This window comes from Entelurus aequoreus, linkage group LG07 (assembly GCF_033978785.1).
Source record: "Entelurus aequoreus isolate RoL-2023_Sb linkage group LG07, RoL_Eaeq_v1.1, whole genome shotgun sequence".
Lineage (NCBI taxonomy): Eukaryota > Metazoa > Chordata > Actinopteri > Syngnathiformes > Syngnathidae > Entelurus > Entelurus aequoreus.
Window position 1 is genome coordinate 28,239,788 of NC_084737.1, and position 15,904 is coordinate 28,255,691.

At 41.9% G+C, this 15,904-nt stretch overlaps 1 protein-coding gene across 2 annotated transcripts in view; it reads right to left on the minus strand.

The window, feature by feature from the left end:
- The window catches only part of LOC133653629 (low-density lipoprotein receptor-related protein 1-like), a 223,583-nt gene that overhangs the window by 62,881 nt on the left and 144,798 nt on the right, over nt 1–15,904 (minus strand). For both annotated transcript variants that reach the window (XM_062053123.1, XM_062053124.1), the window contains exons 18-26: nt 14,921–15,037; nt 14,751–14,831; nt 14,507–14,674; nt 10,889–11,071; nt 10,402–10,599; nt 10,026–10,271; nt 9,639–9,836; nt 3,470–3,674; nt 3,229–3,393 (exon numbers count right to left, since the gene is read on the minus strand). In XM_062053123.1, the coding sequence (XP_061909107.1) occupies nt 3,229–3,393; nt 3,470–3,674; nt 9,639–9,836; nt 10,026–10,271; nt 10,402–10,599; nt 10,889–11,071; nt 14,507–14,674; nt 14,751–14,831; nt 14,921–15,037 (1,561 nt within the window). The remainder of the gene's footprint in view (nt 1–3,228; nt 3,394–3,469; nt 3,675–9,638; nt 9,837–10,025; nt 10,272–10,401; nt 10,600–10,888; nt 11,072–14,506; nt 14,675–14,750; nt 14,832–14,920; nt 15,038–15,904) is intronic.

Consider the following 15,904-nt stretch of genomic DNA (forward strand, 5'->3'; position numbering starts at 1 on the left):
ATGCATGTGTGCAGAGGATTGTGTCTCTTAAATTTGTAAAATAGAGAGAACAATCAATCTAGCGTGTCTGTCATGTATATGCAGAAAATAGATGCAAATATAATCAACTAGCACTCGCAATGTGATTTATCAAGCATGAATCTTCTTATGACGGCTGTTTTGCATATATATTCACTTGAAATGTGCGTACAAAGTTGCACACAAATGGCTGCACTGCGGTCAGAAGGAGGCGATCAATGCAATCATACTTGCCAACCCTCCCGAATTTTCCGGGAGACTCCCGAAATTCAGCGCCTCTCCCGAAAACCTCCCGGGACAAATATTCTCCCAAAAATCTCCCGATTTTCAGCCAGAGCTGGAGGCCACGCCCCCTCCAGCTCCATGCGGACCTGAGTGAGGACAGCCTGTTTTCACGTCCGCTTTCCCACGATATAAACAGCGTGCCTGCCAGATCATGTTATAACATCTACGGCTTTTAGAGAGTGCACAACAGCGCACACAATAAGGAGACGAAGCAGTAGAACGAGGAAGATGAAGAAATTCCCTTGTAAGTTCCAAAACGAATGGAAACAAGAATTTCAGTTTATCCAGGACAGTTCGAAGGGGAATGGGTATGCTGCCTGTAAATTTTGTAGAACAGACTTCTCCGTTGAACACGGTGGCCGAACGGAAATACTCAGTCATGAACGGTCAGCGAAGCACAAAGCGGCGGCAGCACAGCACAGCCCAGTATTATGGGCCACCTCGCTAAATGGAGACCCGATGGTGTAACATATGCCGAGACAAAGATGGCTATGCTGATAGCTGGAAGCAACATCCCGTTCTCATTTGCGGATGTCTTCAACAAATCCGTGAAGGACATGTTCCCAGATTCAGAGATCGCTCGCCAGTACGCAAATGGCAGAACAAAGGCTACTCAAATAGTGAAAGGTAAGTGTTTTTTTTTTTTTTTTTTAGTAAGTAAGCAGCAAGCACAGTACAGTTAGTAGAACAACTGTGTTTTCATTACTGTGTATTTAGTATGTATGTAGTATATAAGGCTGTGCTTCTGGCTGCAAAGCATTGCACTTTCAAATACAACAATGAGTAGATGAGTACGTGTTATGTGTGTGTATATGTGTAAATAAATGAACACTGAAATTCAAGTATTTCTTTTATTTTCATATATATATATATATATATATATATATATATATATATATATATATATATATATATATATATATATATATATATGCATATATATATATATATATATATATATATATATATATATATATATATATATATATACCGTAATTTCCGGTCTATAAGCCGCTACTTTTCCCCCTCGTTCTGGTCCCTGCGGCTTATACAACGGTGCGGCTTATTTACGGCCTGTTCTTCTCCGACACCGACGAAGAGGATTTCGGTGGTTTTAGTACGCAGGAGGAAGACGATGACACAATGATTAAAGACTGACTTTTCATACACCGGTAGGCTGGTTATTTTGATAACGTACAGGCGAGCACTTTGTATTACTTTGCACCGTTGTATTATTTGTACTCTGCACGAATGCTGTTCGCCATGTCAAAGATGTGAAAGTTTGATTGAATGATTGAAAGATTTATTGTTAATAAATGGGACGCTCTGCGTTCCCAAACAGTCATCTCTGTCCCGACAATCCCCTCCGTGGTAGCAGGAACCCCTATATACTACGGTAATTACACATCAAAACCCTGCGGCTTATAGTCGGGTGCGGCTTATATATGGAGCAATCTGTATTTTCCCCTAAATTTAGCTAGTGCGGCTTATAGTCAGGTGCGGCTTATAGTCCGGAAATTACGGTATACAGTATATATATACACACATATGAAATACTTGACTTGGTGAATTCTAGCTGTAAATATACTCCTCCACTCTTAACCACGCCCCCTTTCCCCGACCACGCCCCCCACCTCCCGAAATCGGAGGTCTCAAGGTTGGCAAGTATGAATGCAATACAACAGACAGAGAGAAATCTAATGTTCAAGGGTTGCCGATCAACATATTTCTGTCAGATATATATATATATATATACAAACATACATATACATATATAATGTTACATAATAATATTAGACATATAATCTGTCCAGCAATTCCATTCAATGTCAGACCTGGTGCCTGCTGGTGTTTTTTTAATGTATTCATTGTTTCATATAGGTGACATATTAATAAAATATCTTCTATATAAAATAAAAAAACTTCTTGCAATAGTATACATTTTCATACAACTTGATAATTACACTACACATTCTAGGGCGCAGCTACAGCGCGAAAATGGTGGGTTCCATTGTAGATCGCACAGCAGGAGTGCTTCATGATGACATGAATGTGTCTCCTTGGTGAAAGTCACGTAGTACATGCCAAATCCTTATTTAAATAGGGCGGTGTGCACCACTTTTGCACTTTCATTGCAACACGCCCACTATTAGTAAAGGCTGTTTTGTAGTTTACCCATGCTATTTAGCATTTATTTTTGGGCTCCGAGTAGATCAGGCCCTATATGCATAGGAACAAAAGTATTGGATTATTAATTTAGAAGACTATCTTTTGCTGGGTCTCAATCTCTTTTTTTTTAATTCCAAAGCTGTTTGATGGGGTTGAAGGCCAGTTCTCCCACACTAAAAGCATGCCTTTTGTGCATTGGTCAAAGAAAAGAGCCTACCCTAAACTGTTCTGTTAATATTGGAAGCATAAAATTGTCTAAAAAGATGAAAAATTACATTAGGGGGAACTAAAGGCTGGATTTGAACCAGTGTATTGCAGGACTATTCAATTGGCAGCCGATTGGCATTTAAACATCAGCACAGAATATTTATATCACTTGTGCTTTAATTTAGGACCTTACAACTTTATTTAAAACACAATTTTAATGTATGTCAGTGTATTTTCAGTGGCATTAAATACAAAATTAAAACAAGTGTATAGAGAAGTTTACCACCCCCTGTCCTAAGATTTTTCTAAAAATGTGGCCTACATAAACAACAGTTGTAGATCATATCCAAGTGTTGTATAAACTGGATGTCTAAAGACTCTGTACAGTATGTTATTCTATGACAGCTACATCTGCTTCTTTGCAAAACAAATGAGTGGTGGCAAGCAAAGGAGTGAAAAAGGACTACGTCAGTGGGTGGTGTTGCGTGCGTGGCGTGGGTGAACACTGCAATGAGAGCACTGTACTCAGAGTCAAGAGGCAAACACTACCTTGCATCAATCCAGACAATGCGTCGTTCCATGTAATCTACAGTGAGTCCGTTGGGCCATCCGCCGTTGCCCGTCTCCCTGTGGATGGTACGTCTGCCCTCGCCGCTCATCGATGCTGCCTCAATCCTGGGAAGACTCGCATCCCAGTCTGTCCAAAAGAGAATACTGAACACAAAAAACAAGATGGATTGTCAAGGATATGGCGAAATACAGTTGTGGAAACCTGAATGAGCATCTTTACCCATCACGGGGGTCTAAGGCGATAGCTCTGGGGTGCTCCACCTCTCCAGCCAGCAGGGTTGTTCTCATGGTGCCATCCAGTTTGGCCACTTCAATCTGGTCCAAATTGCTCTCCACCCAATAGATATTTCCTGCTATCCAGTCCACCGCCAAGCCCTCAGGAGTCGCCAGCCCATATTGGATCACCACCTCAAAACTGGTCAAAGCTACATAGCACACAATCAGACATTTTAGGGAAAATTAGGCCAGGAGATGACACCACACCGGCCCTGAGGTAATTCAAAACTTGAGACTTTTGCAGCAAATTCCTAAAAACAAAGAGTACTCCTGTTGTGTAGAGGAACTTGGTCCACTTTAAACACGTTGGCTGATCCTTGCAACCAAGCAAACAAAGAACACTGGGGTCCAAACCTTTGATTTACATAACCAAGGTGTTCCTCAAGCCGTCCTTTTAAGAGCTCTCCTTTTTGGAAGTTATACATTTTTTTGTAGTGTGTTGCTGTAGCTTGTTTACCTTAAATGCAGTCACTAAATGCAGTCACTAGTCATTTAAACTTTTTCAAATATACTAGGAGTGTTCCTCGTGGTTTTACTTTAGATCTTCTTGTTTTCATCATTTGGGCTATTCAACTGGTGGCCCACCAAGTTCAGTTAAAAAAAACTTGTGAGACACTCATATTTTTCTGGCAGATTCTTAAAAACACTAGAATGCTGTCAAAAGGATTATCTTTAATTTGCTTCTTTTCAGAAGGTCCTTAAACACAGCAGTGCGCTCCTGTAACTCTGACAAAATAAATAGACCAAAATCAAACGTCTACAGTAGAGGACGCTGGTTCTCCGGAATATACAAAATAACAGTGAAGGGAGAAGTCCGGCACCCCAGTCTTTAGTTTTTTGGAAAAACAATTTAATGTTTTAAGGTAATGATTCTTTGTCGTTTGTATATATGTATTTCAAAGTTTGTCGTCGTGTTTTATGGTTGTACTAAAGCTCATTTAAACCATGTACGGTTTTATTTCACAAAGACTTGTTTAGAATTCCAAACCCTTATGGAATCCATCAGTAAAAAAAGGCAGCACTATTGTTGTGTTTGTCAGTGTGGCTTTGACCCACAATATCCTCCCCACCACACAGCCAAACTTTTAAGAAAATAAGCCTCCAATGCTGGCCTGCCCTGTCTTTTCATTATTTCCCAAAAACAACTGGCTCTCATGCAAACTAAGTGCTAAGCCAGAATATGTAATCATCTCTGGCTGAGGGTGATTAGTGAAGTTCTTCACAGGCCCTTCAAGTGGCGCGCTGGAATTAGAGCTCTAGCGGGTTTGTTTTAAGGAATGCTGCAGTCGTGGCTGGCTTTCTGTACTTGTTTTAATGTTTATGTAGCGCCACCGCAGAGCAACACCAAAAACTGTGAAGATTATGAAATGGTTTCGGTATTGAGCAGCAGGAGCGACAATAAAAGCTCAAAGCTCAAACGCGCAACTGAACCTGTGACGTCGGTGAGCTGGGAACCGGGAGAACTGAGAAGAGTTGTGCCTCCTACGCTAGATCAGTGTTGCTGGCTGCAGTCACGCACAAGCGAGTGCTGAGACAAATAGGATGAGACAAAACCTTCCGTGTGCCCCCTGAGTGCTGTGCCGGGAACACAACATTGATTGGCAAGGAGACCTGTACTTCTGGAGGAGGAAGGGCCAGCCGTGACTTGGCAGATTTATTCAGGGTCACAGATCACCCCTGCTGACACTGTGTATTTAACTGTTTTTTTGTTTTTTTGTTTGTTTTTTTTGGGGCGGGGGCTCTTTTTCCTGATATTCATAAAAATACAGGGGGAAAATACAAATTTTTATTTTTTATTTTATTTTTTGTCCTGTCCAGCTTCTCAGGCAAATCATATAGTCATATAGAAAATACAAAATTATTGAAAAGTGCTTGTCTCAGATTTCTACTCTTAAAGAAACGGAAATTCTGAAATTTTGGACCAAATTCTCCTGAGAAGCAGCTTCCTTTCCAGTGGACATTTGTTTTTGGTCATTTATTTTGTCAGCGTTACACGTTTTGGTAAAAAAAAAATAGCACTTTAATGCTAAACACAAATGTCCACTGAAGACGACATTGGTTCTCATGAGGATATTACACTGAATATATAAGACCCTTGTTAATTTTTTTTCAAAATAATATATAGATTCTATTTGATTTATGCCAAAGTATTTCTTTGTATTCAATACATTGCAATAATTTTTGCCATGAAGTTTTCATTCGAGTCTATTTGATCTAATGTACTTATTTTTCCTTATTATCTTCTTTTTTATAAAAACTATTGTTGTTCATACTGTATCACTTTTTGCAAATTTACCCATATACTCTAACACTGCAAACTCCTAAACATAAAATATACATAAATAAAAATTACCAATTGAAAACTTCCCAGCGATTGGGCCAGTGTATATTTTGGTCATTAAATTTTATTTTCATGAATAAAATTTGAAAAACATACAGTTATTTTTTTCTTTAAATATCATCACCGACACGTCTTCCTATGAGGAAGCAGTGCCTGGGGAATCTGTGGTGGGCTCTCCTATTTCTGGGGCTGAGGTTGCTGAGGTAGTTAAAAAGCTCCTCGGTGGCAAGGCCCCGGGGGTGGATGAGATCCGCCCGGAGTTCCTTAAGGCTCTGGATGCTGTGGGGCTGTCTTGGTTGACAAGACTCTGCAGCATCGCGTGGACATCGGGGGCGGTACCTCTGGATTGGCAGACCGGGGTGGTGGTTCCTCTCTTTAAGAAAGGGAACCGGAGGGTGTGTTCTAACTATCGTGGGATCACACTCCTCAGCCTTCCCGGTAAGGTCTATTCAGGTGTGCTGGGGAGGAGGCTACGCCGGATAGTCGAACCTCGGATTCAGGAGGAACAGTGTGGTTTTCGTCCTGGTCGTGGAACTGTGGACCAGCTCTATACTCTCGGCAGGGTCCTTGAGGGTGCATGGGAGTTTGCCCAACCAGTCTACATGTGTTTTGTGGACTTGGAGAAGGCATTCGACCGTGTCCCTCGGGAAGTCCTGTGGGGAGTGCTCAGAGAGTATGGGGTATCGGACTGTCTGATTGTGGCGGTCCGCTCCCTGTATGATCAGTGCCAGAGTTTGGTCCGCATTGCCGGCAGTAAGTCGGACACGTTTCCAGTGAGGGTTGGACTCCGCCAAGGCTGCCCTTTGTCACCGATTCTGTTCATAACTTTTATGGACAGAATTTCTAGGCGCAGTCAAGGCGTTGAGGGGATCTGGTTTGGTGGCTGCAGGATTAGGTCTCTGCTTTTTGCAGATGATGTGGTCCTGATGGCTTCATCTGGCCAGGATCTTCAGCTCTCACTGGATCGGTTCGCAGCTGAGTGTGAAGCGACTGGGATGAGAATCAGCACCTCCAAGTCCGAGTCCATGGTTCTCGCCAGGAAAAGGGTGGAATGCCAGGGAGATCTTGCCCCAAATGGAGGAGTTCAAGTACCTCAGAGTCTTGTTCACGAGTGAGGGAAGAGTGGATCGTGAGATCGACAGGCGGATCCGTGTGGCGTCTTCAGTAATGCGGACGCTGTATCAGTCCGTTGTGGTGAAGAAGGAGCTGAGCCGGAAGGCAAAGCTCTCAATTTACCGGTCGATCTACGTTCCCATCCTCACCTATGGTCATGAGCTTTGGGTTATGACCGAAAGGACAAGATCACGGGTACAAGCGGCCGAAATGAGTTTCCTCCGCCGGGTGGCGGGGCTCTCCCTTAGAGATAGGGTGAGAAGCTCTGCCATCCGGGGGGAGCTCAAAGTAAAGCCGCTGCTCCTCCACATCGAGAGGAGCCAGATGAGGTGGTTCGGGCATCTGGTCAGGATGCCACCCGAACGCTTCCCTAGGGAGGTGTTTAGGGCACGTCCGACCGGTAGGAGGCCACGGGGAAGACCCAGGACACGTTGGGAAGACTATGTCTCCCGGCTGGCCTGGGAACGCCTCGGGATCCCCCGGGAAGAGCTGGACGAAGTGGCTGGGGAGAGGGAAGTCTGGGTTTCCCTGCTTAGGCTGCTGCCCCCGCAACCCGACCTCGGATAAGCGGAAGAAGATGGATGGATGGAAATATCATTTTAAGATACAACAAAATAAAATGTCAAACAAAGCTTTATTCTTTTTTGGTTTCAAAGAGCAATAACTATATCTGATTTTCATTTTGAAATTTCATTTAACAAAAGTGTAAATCCATAGTAAACAGAAATGGGAAAACAATTTTTTTTCATATTGATACACCAGATAATTACTGTGGTACATGTGTGCCTGTGACTGTGTCTAATATGCCTTTGGAGCCGTACACAGAAATTATTTTAGACAACAATGAGTTGTGTCATGTCTTTCTGTGTAGAGCTCCAAAGACATTTTAGCCCGAGTCAAAGGCACACAGGTATTGTAATTATCTCCACTTTTACTTTGAAAATATAAACGTCCTGTATCCAAATATGAAAAAAACATCTGTTTACTAAGGATTTAAATTTTTGTTAAATGAAGTATAAAATAAAAATCCAACCATTTTTTTGGTTTTAGTTGTAGTTATTGCTCTTTTACACCAACAAATAATAATACTTAGTTTTAAATGTTTTTCTTTCAAAAAAAAGTGTTAACTAAAACCAATCCCAGACCAAGCCATCAATCCGCTGTGCGTACATTTAACCAACCACAGACGACACTACACAATTTAAACCAATCAGAAACAATGTAAGGCAGGTCTTGGCGTCTCTCTTTCACACTACTCAGCTGTACGTGGTTTCTGATTGGTTTAAATTATGCGCATCTTCCGTGGTTGGTTGAATGTAGGCACACCTCTGATACGCACACACAGATTGTAGTACACGCCTGCACTTCTGAATGCGTGCAGACACGTATTACACGCTCACGAATCGTACCCAACAGAAGTGTCGCAAAAGTCTCGTGTAAGTAGACAGCCTATCCAGGGTTCTTTCTGATCAGAGACAGACAACTTAAAACACACATACGCGGATATAAAACACACACTCGGATTGATATACAGACACACAAATTACCGTAATTTCCGGACTATAAGCCGCTACTTTTTCCCCTCGTTCTGGTCCCTGCGGCTTATACAATGGTGCGGCTTATTTACGGCCTGTTCTTCTCCAACACCGACGAAGAGGATTTCGGTGGTTTTAGTACGCAGGAGGAAGACGATGACACAATGATTAAAGACTGACTTTTCATATACCGGTAGGCTGGTTATTTTGATAACGTACAGGCGAGCACTTTGTATTACTTTGCACCGTTGTATTATTTGTACTCTGCACGAATGCTGTTCGCCATGTCAAAGATGTGAAAGTTTGATTGAATGATTGAAAGATTTATTGTTAATAAATGGGACGCTTTGCGTTCCCAAACAGTCATCTCTGTCCCGACAATCCCCTCCATGGTAGTAGGAACCCCTATATACTACGGTAATTACACATCAAAACCCTGCGGCTTATAGTCGGGTGTGGCTTATATATGGAGCAATCTGTATTTTCCCCTAAATTTAGCTGGTGCAGCTTATAGTCCGGAAATTACGGTAGTACACAGGCACATGAATTGAATCACACACGTACAGATTGAGATACACGTTTGCAAATAAGTTTGCTACAGTAATACTTCCATACTAGATCTAAAAATGTGTTTGATTTTCATAATATATAGCAAAAACGAGTCAGCAGAAAAAACGCATCCAAAAACAGATTTTTTAATTTATTTTTTATATAGGATACAACACCACACGTTTCTGTCCTACAGGCTATTCTCTGTCTTGTTTTTAAGAAGCAAATTCCGGTTTCGGTGTAAATACTGAAAAATAACTATTTTTCGCCCGTTTTTTTTTGTCTTTCTTTACTTCTGCTGACTGGTGATTTAAATGTTTGTTGTATTAAATATAATCTAGGGAGGTTTTTTTTAACAACATTTTTTGAATTCCAAAATGAAATTTTAATGAACAAGTAGTTTTTTGTTTTTTGATTCCCATTCTATTCAATGTCCAAAACATACACTGACTATTTGTATTTCAACTTTGTACAAAAAGACGACAGTGACAAAAGGTAACATTTAAATTCTAGCACCCTCCTGTTTGATGTTTTTATTTCAATATAAATCAGAGATGTGTTTGTTGTTAACTCACCTCCATTGTCTGACAGTTTCCCACGATAGATCTTGTCCTCGACTACATCAGTCCAGTACAAAGTGTTCTGACTGAGGTGGAAGTCCAAGGCGATGGTGTTCCTTAGCCCTGGTACCAGGACACTGAACTCGCCCTTGTGAAGTTCAATCCTTCTGATCTCATGGCGGTTGGAAAATATGATGAAGGGCTTGAAGGGATCTGACAGCAATGAGAGTCAACTATTAGTGTCCCATCAAATACACTGCTTGTCTTGGAGCACATCCTGACACAGCTGCATCTGTCCTTTTAGACAGCAGTAACACGACTCGTTCGGGACTAGAAAGCATCTAGTGCTTATTTACATGCAGCAGATTTAGCTTTCACTCTAAAGGACGCTATTTTCCTCACCAGTGCTTTTGCAGCTCTCCATGTCAGCCTCCAGCTCCCAGCCCTCGTAGCAGGAGCACTTGACACTGGACTTCTCCTGCTTGCACTTTTGGCTACATTTGAGGTGTTTGGCACAGAAGCTCTGGATCTTGCAGGTTTTGTTGTCAGCTCCTAGCTCCATGCCCATGGGACACGAACACATGAAGCCTTCACCGGGAATGATGCTGCAGTTGTGACTACAACCACCGTTGTCCAACGAACACAAGTCTGCAAGACACAAACAGGAATGCAGTGTTTGACAGAGGACAGAGGAAGGTATCAGGAAGCACCAACTGAATAATAATGTTCTCCTCTACGAGTGGAAGGGCATTCATTACGTGTGTAAAGCAGAACATACCACAAAGCTTCTCATCAGAACCATCTGGACAGTCGTCAGTGCCGTCACACAGCTTCTCAGCGGGAAGACAGATGGAGTCGTTAGTAGCGCACACGTGGTGAGACAATTTGCACACCAGCGCGTCGCAGTTGTCCTCATCCGAGTTGTCCTCACAGTCACTGTCACCGTCACACACCCAGGCCTTGCTGATGCAGCGAGCTGATGACATCAAATCAACACAACATCATTTAGCTTCTGTCCTCAACTGACCTCAGAGTCAGACTTTAGGCAGGGAAATGTATGGAAACTGATTTTAAAAGGAACAATAAATTAACATTTTAATTAAATCTAAATGCATGCCTTGAAAAGGGAAACAAGGTGAAGCAATGGATAACGTTACAAACAGCAAATAACAATATACTGTATATACTGTCATATTGTGAGATGATGCATACAAAACATCATCCAAAGCGACTGACGTTCTAAGAGCAGTTGAGATCTTCCTCACCCGAGTCCTTGCAACTAAACTTGACGGCCGGATCGCACATGTGAGTGACACCCTCGCAGTTGTTCTCATCACTCTGGTCCATGCAGTCGGTGTCACCGTCACAGCGCCAACGCATGGGAATGCACAAACTGTCCATACGACACTGGAACTCATCCACATGGCAGCCGCCTGGGGGACGAGTCGCTGGAAGGACAGAGTGAGTTGGAGATAAATATTATATGCACCGCTTATTTAATGTCTAACAAGCAAAGAGGATAGCACTCAGCGGTGGGCAGCCATTTCTGCAATCCGTAACAGGTGCTGTGACTTAAACAAGGCAATGGATGCAGGGAAGCATCGAATTTGGTGCTTTTATAGGCACCGACAAAATGATGTCCGTGCTACCGGGTACTGAGTCACCACAAATCAAATGGTGCCATACTTCAATACTTTTGTTGCTTGGGACGTCACTTCCGGTGCCAGACTAAACATCGGCTCAATCACTTGGTGAGGAAACAATTACTCAAGCAGAACTTAGAGTGGGGCAGCACGGTGGCAGAGGGGTTAGTGCGTCTGCCTCACAATACGAAGGCCCTGAGTAGTCGTGAGTTCAATCCCGGCCTCGGGATCTTTCTGTGTGGAGTTTGCATGTTCTCCCCGTGACTGCGTGGGTTCCCTCCGGGTACTTCGGCTTCCTCCCACCTCCAAAAACATGCACCTGGGGATAGGCTGACTGGCAACACTAAATTGGCTCTAGTGTGTGAATGTGAGTGTGAATGTTGTCTGTCTATCTGTGTTGGCCCTGCGATGAGGTGGCGACTTGTCCAGGGTGTACCCCGCCTTCCGCCCGATTGTAGCTGAGATAGGCTCCAGCGCCCCCCGCGACCCCGAAGGGAATAAGCGGTAGAAAATGGATGGATGGATGGAACTTAAGAGTGGACTCAGCCAATCTGCTTCTAGATAATGTTAAAATGTTATGCCTGATAGAAAACACTCAAACAGAAAGTAAGGCTCCACTTTTCCAAAATGTGCTAACTTGGTGCTAATTTACATTGGCTGTGTCATAAACAAGCAATTGATTAGTAATTTTACATAGCTTTTTCGACACCTCCAAATTTGGTAATGAAAACTACAACTAAAATGCACATTAAAATCAAACAGCAACTGTGTAATAAGTGCAAGACTTACAGTATAAAAACATTGTGGGGCACCAGATATGACTAGACTGGCACATTCAGCTTCATGGCAAAGACTACTTCCTAGCTAGGCAACACACAGTAGTCTATACACTACTGCCATCTAACGTCTTCAAATTATAACTGCATGCAAAGTGTACTATATAATACTTGCAAATGAGACTCAGAAATTAATTAAGAAAGCAAGATATAAGAAGTGCACAGCACAGTTATCATAATCAGCTCATTTAAAAATTATTATTAAACATTTAACATTAATTAACAAACACTAAAGTATTGAATATGTGTACCGTTGATTACCGGTATAAATTCCCAGTTATCAGTAATTGGTACAGTACAGGTGCAAATATGAAAGGTATCCACCCCTAATGGATGCCTTTATTGGGAAGCTACAAACAAATACAGCATGCAGGGGGGCTGTCTTCAAGTAGAAGCTAGTAATACAAGCCAACAATACAGAGAGAATACAAGCACCTGGCAAAAACAAAGGGGCGTGACAATAAGCTTTTCTAGCCATTAATTAATGTGCTGATATGATGCAATGCTAGGTCAACTACATGACTCAGTGCCAAGTCAAACAACAAGAGCACACCATGCTCTGATTGATATCACAAGAGGATAAAGGGCGCCACTGAGGAGGTGACACAATGACTGTCCCTCATGACAAAGGTCAACATTTGGCACAGATACAGCAGGAAACCTTGGGCCTCCTGAGCAGAACATCAATAATACAGGCGGCAGTGGTATTGCGTTTTCATTTCTGGTAACGGCTTCAAGAGAGCAGGCTGCAAACATATAGAGGGCAGATTGCTCATTAAACCAACAGGTCATGCTGAGCCTCATTTCTGCATGCTGGGATTTGACAGCACTTGGCTGGAATTCTGCATGGATCGTGCAGTATATTCAACAACAGAACACACACAGTGCACAGCGGTGTACGCTCTTCCATAACGCTGTCGCGGCGGTTAACCAAAGAGACAGAATCTTCCGGAGACAGGCAGCAGAGATTTCAGATGCCACAAAATGGTTTGGTTTTTAGCTAACCTCAAAACACAACCACATCCTGACACTACGAATATTTGATGTTAATGACAGAAAATAGAAGCCAATTAGGGAGGAAATTATGGCATCAAAACAGTGACAAAATCCTTGGCGCGTAAATCCTCTCTGCACGCGTACGCAATTTACGTTCACTGTCTCCTGGTCAGAGCCAATCTGAGGGAACTGTCACCGTGGGTCCCCTCTGAAAAAGAGTAGTCTTTATAGTCTAAAGTTTAGACAAAATAATCCATTATGTCCTTCCTTATGAAGTTAAGTGCTCAAAATAAAAATAACTAAAATAAGCAACGCGAGTACTGAAATGCTAATGTTGCATGTTAACAGTCTGATGCTCCACGCCTGCGAAATGAGCTGAAAAAAAAAAGTTAGTATGCCAATGCTAGCATGCTGACATGCTAATGTTATAATGCTAGCTAGCATTTAACTAACGTTAGTATGTTAGCATTTAACTTACATTAGCAAGGAGCATTTTGACTTTGGAAGAATTAAAACAAAATGAGGAGTGTGGAAGTAGGAACACTTGTTTTAACAGAGAAGAAGTGTTACAAAAAAACGGGAAAACCAGGAAAACTGGGATAATTTGAGGATACGCTAAAAAGCACAATTGCCCTGGAGGAGCTGACTGGAGTTGTGTTGGAATTTATTTGAATCAGTCGAGAAATGTGCAAGTAGTAACACCGTTTAAAAGAGAAAGTTTTGCAGAAAAGTGGGAATCCCGGGAATACCAGTAATTTATTCTTTAAAAAATGTATCGGCCGATATTATCGGACATCTCTATTTGCAAATAATGCATCATAGATTTTATCTGAGGAGCATTTTTCAAGAAACACTTTTTATCAGTCAAAATAGGCTGTCTTTATTTAAATTGTTTTTTGACATTTATCACATGACATCATAATGTCATATGTTTTATAAATTGTATGACAAAATGACAAAAATATACTAATTTTGGTTTATTTTGTCTAAAGGCTCTAATATTCTTTAAAAGGGACAAACCACAGACTCCCTTGGATTGGGTCTGACCAGGCGACAGTAGGCGTTTAAAGTGACCAATCAGAAAAGCAGAGGAGTCTCTGGGCCTTGTATTCAATGCCTGCCCCTAAGTGCCGAAAGGGTGGAACGCCGCACAAGTGGAGAAAAAGGAAGACACATTGCGAGTCCGTGCGCGAGCAAAAAGACGCTGTGTGTGCACAGAGAGGCCATGTGCACCACACAGAGTGTGGTTTTTCACGCACAAGCATTTTGGCACTGTTTTGACGCCATGGGAAATTTGTCATGGAGGAGGACCAACCTCTTTTGACAACCTCTCAGCCTGAAACAAAACACAGGGAAAAAAACATACGACAAGTGATGGAAACATTTGCAAGCACCAGAACATGTTTACCTTGATTAGTACAGTTAGCGTGTGTCTCGTCACTGTAGTCTCCACAGTCATTGTCGCCATCACAAGTCCAGTATTCTGGGATGCAGCGACCACTGTTGCATTTAAACTGCACGCTGGAGCAGGAGTGACTGCAGCCGGCTTCATCACTGTTATCCCCGCAGTCGTTGTCTGCACAGGAGCAGGCATGTAAAATAGGATTCAAAATTACACAAGGAGCACGGGAGCACTTTGAGGAGACGCTTACCGTTGTCACAGCGCCAGTTGATGTTGATGCAGCGGCCATTAGCGCAGGTGAACTGGGTGAGAGGGAAACACGTGGGATAGGCTGGAGACAATGTAAGCAGAGAGGTGTTGTAAAATGAAATGACTTGTCTGATTAAGATAAAACAATAAAGGGATGCAGTCCAAACGCACCACATGAGTCTGGTTCGTCTGAGCGGTCCCCACAGTCGTCATCCAGGTCACATGTCCAGGAGATGGGGATGCAACGCCCACTGGCACAAGGGTACTGATTTGGCGGACATGTGCGAGCTGGCAGGAAACAAAACATTGTCAGAATCTGTTGCTCAACATGCATGCAACAAAAAGTATTATATGCAGAGCTATAAAAACTTCCTATGCTCTGGGAAGAATTTCTACAAGATTCTGGAGTACAGTACAGTATGTCTGCAAAATTTTCGTAAATCGGTCAGAAGACACGTGAGATCATAGGTCACTGATGTTGGACCTTAACACACAATATTTGTTCTCGTTCATCCCAATGCTGTTAATTACAGTATCCATTGAATAATTAATCTTATTGTGTAGATTAGCTTTAATTGTATTTTCAACAGTGTAGTCCAACCTGTGATTGAAAAATGAATGAATTGTCAATATATTATAATATTGTATAAAGCTGACATCTACTGCAATAATAAGCTGCATAAAGAAAATGTTCTCAGTTTACATACAACTCAAGACCACCATCTCAGGGGCTGTAACATTCACCTAAAAAAATAAAAATGTTCTTTGTCCTCGCGATACTCATAACAAAATTATTAATTTTCCGTATGAATTCTTGTATTCAGAGTCAATACTTTTACAAACATACAGTATTTGAGAAATATTTAAGAAGTTCCCAACAATGGTTCCCAACATTTTCTATGCATCACATATCAATGTATTCATCTAAAATAACTAATTTCAAGATTAAAACAGAAAATTCATATTACAATTATTGTGAAAAAATATATACATTTGCCATGGGAAGACTTTAATACTTTCCGACTAAATATTTGAAAACGTTATAGTATACTCAGTGGTGATTGTGAAAAAATGAGTGCTGTGTGATACATTTTTTAAATGATTAATCACATTTTTGAATTTGGATTAATCATGGTCAGATTTTGGAGTGAAATT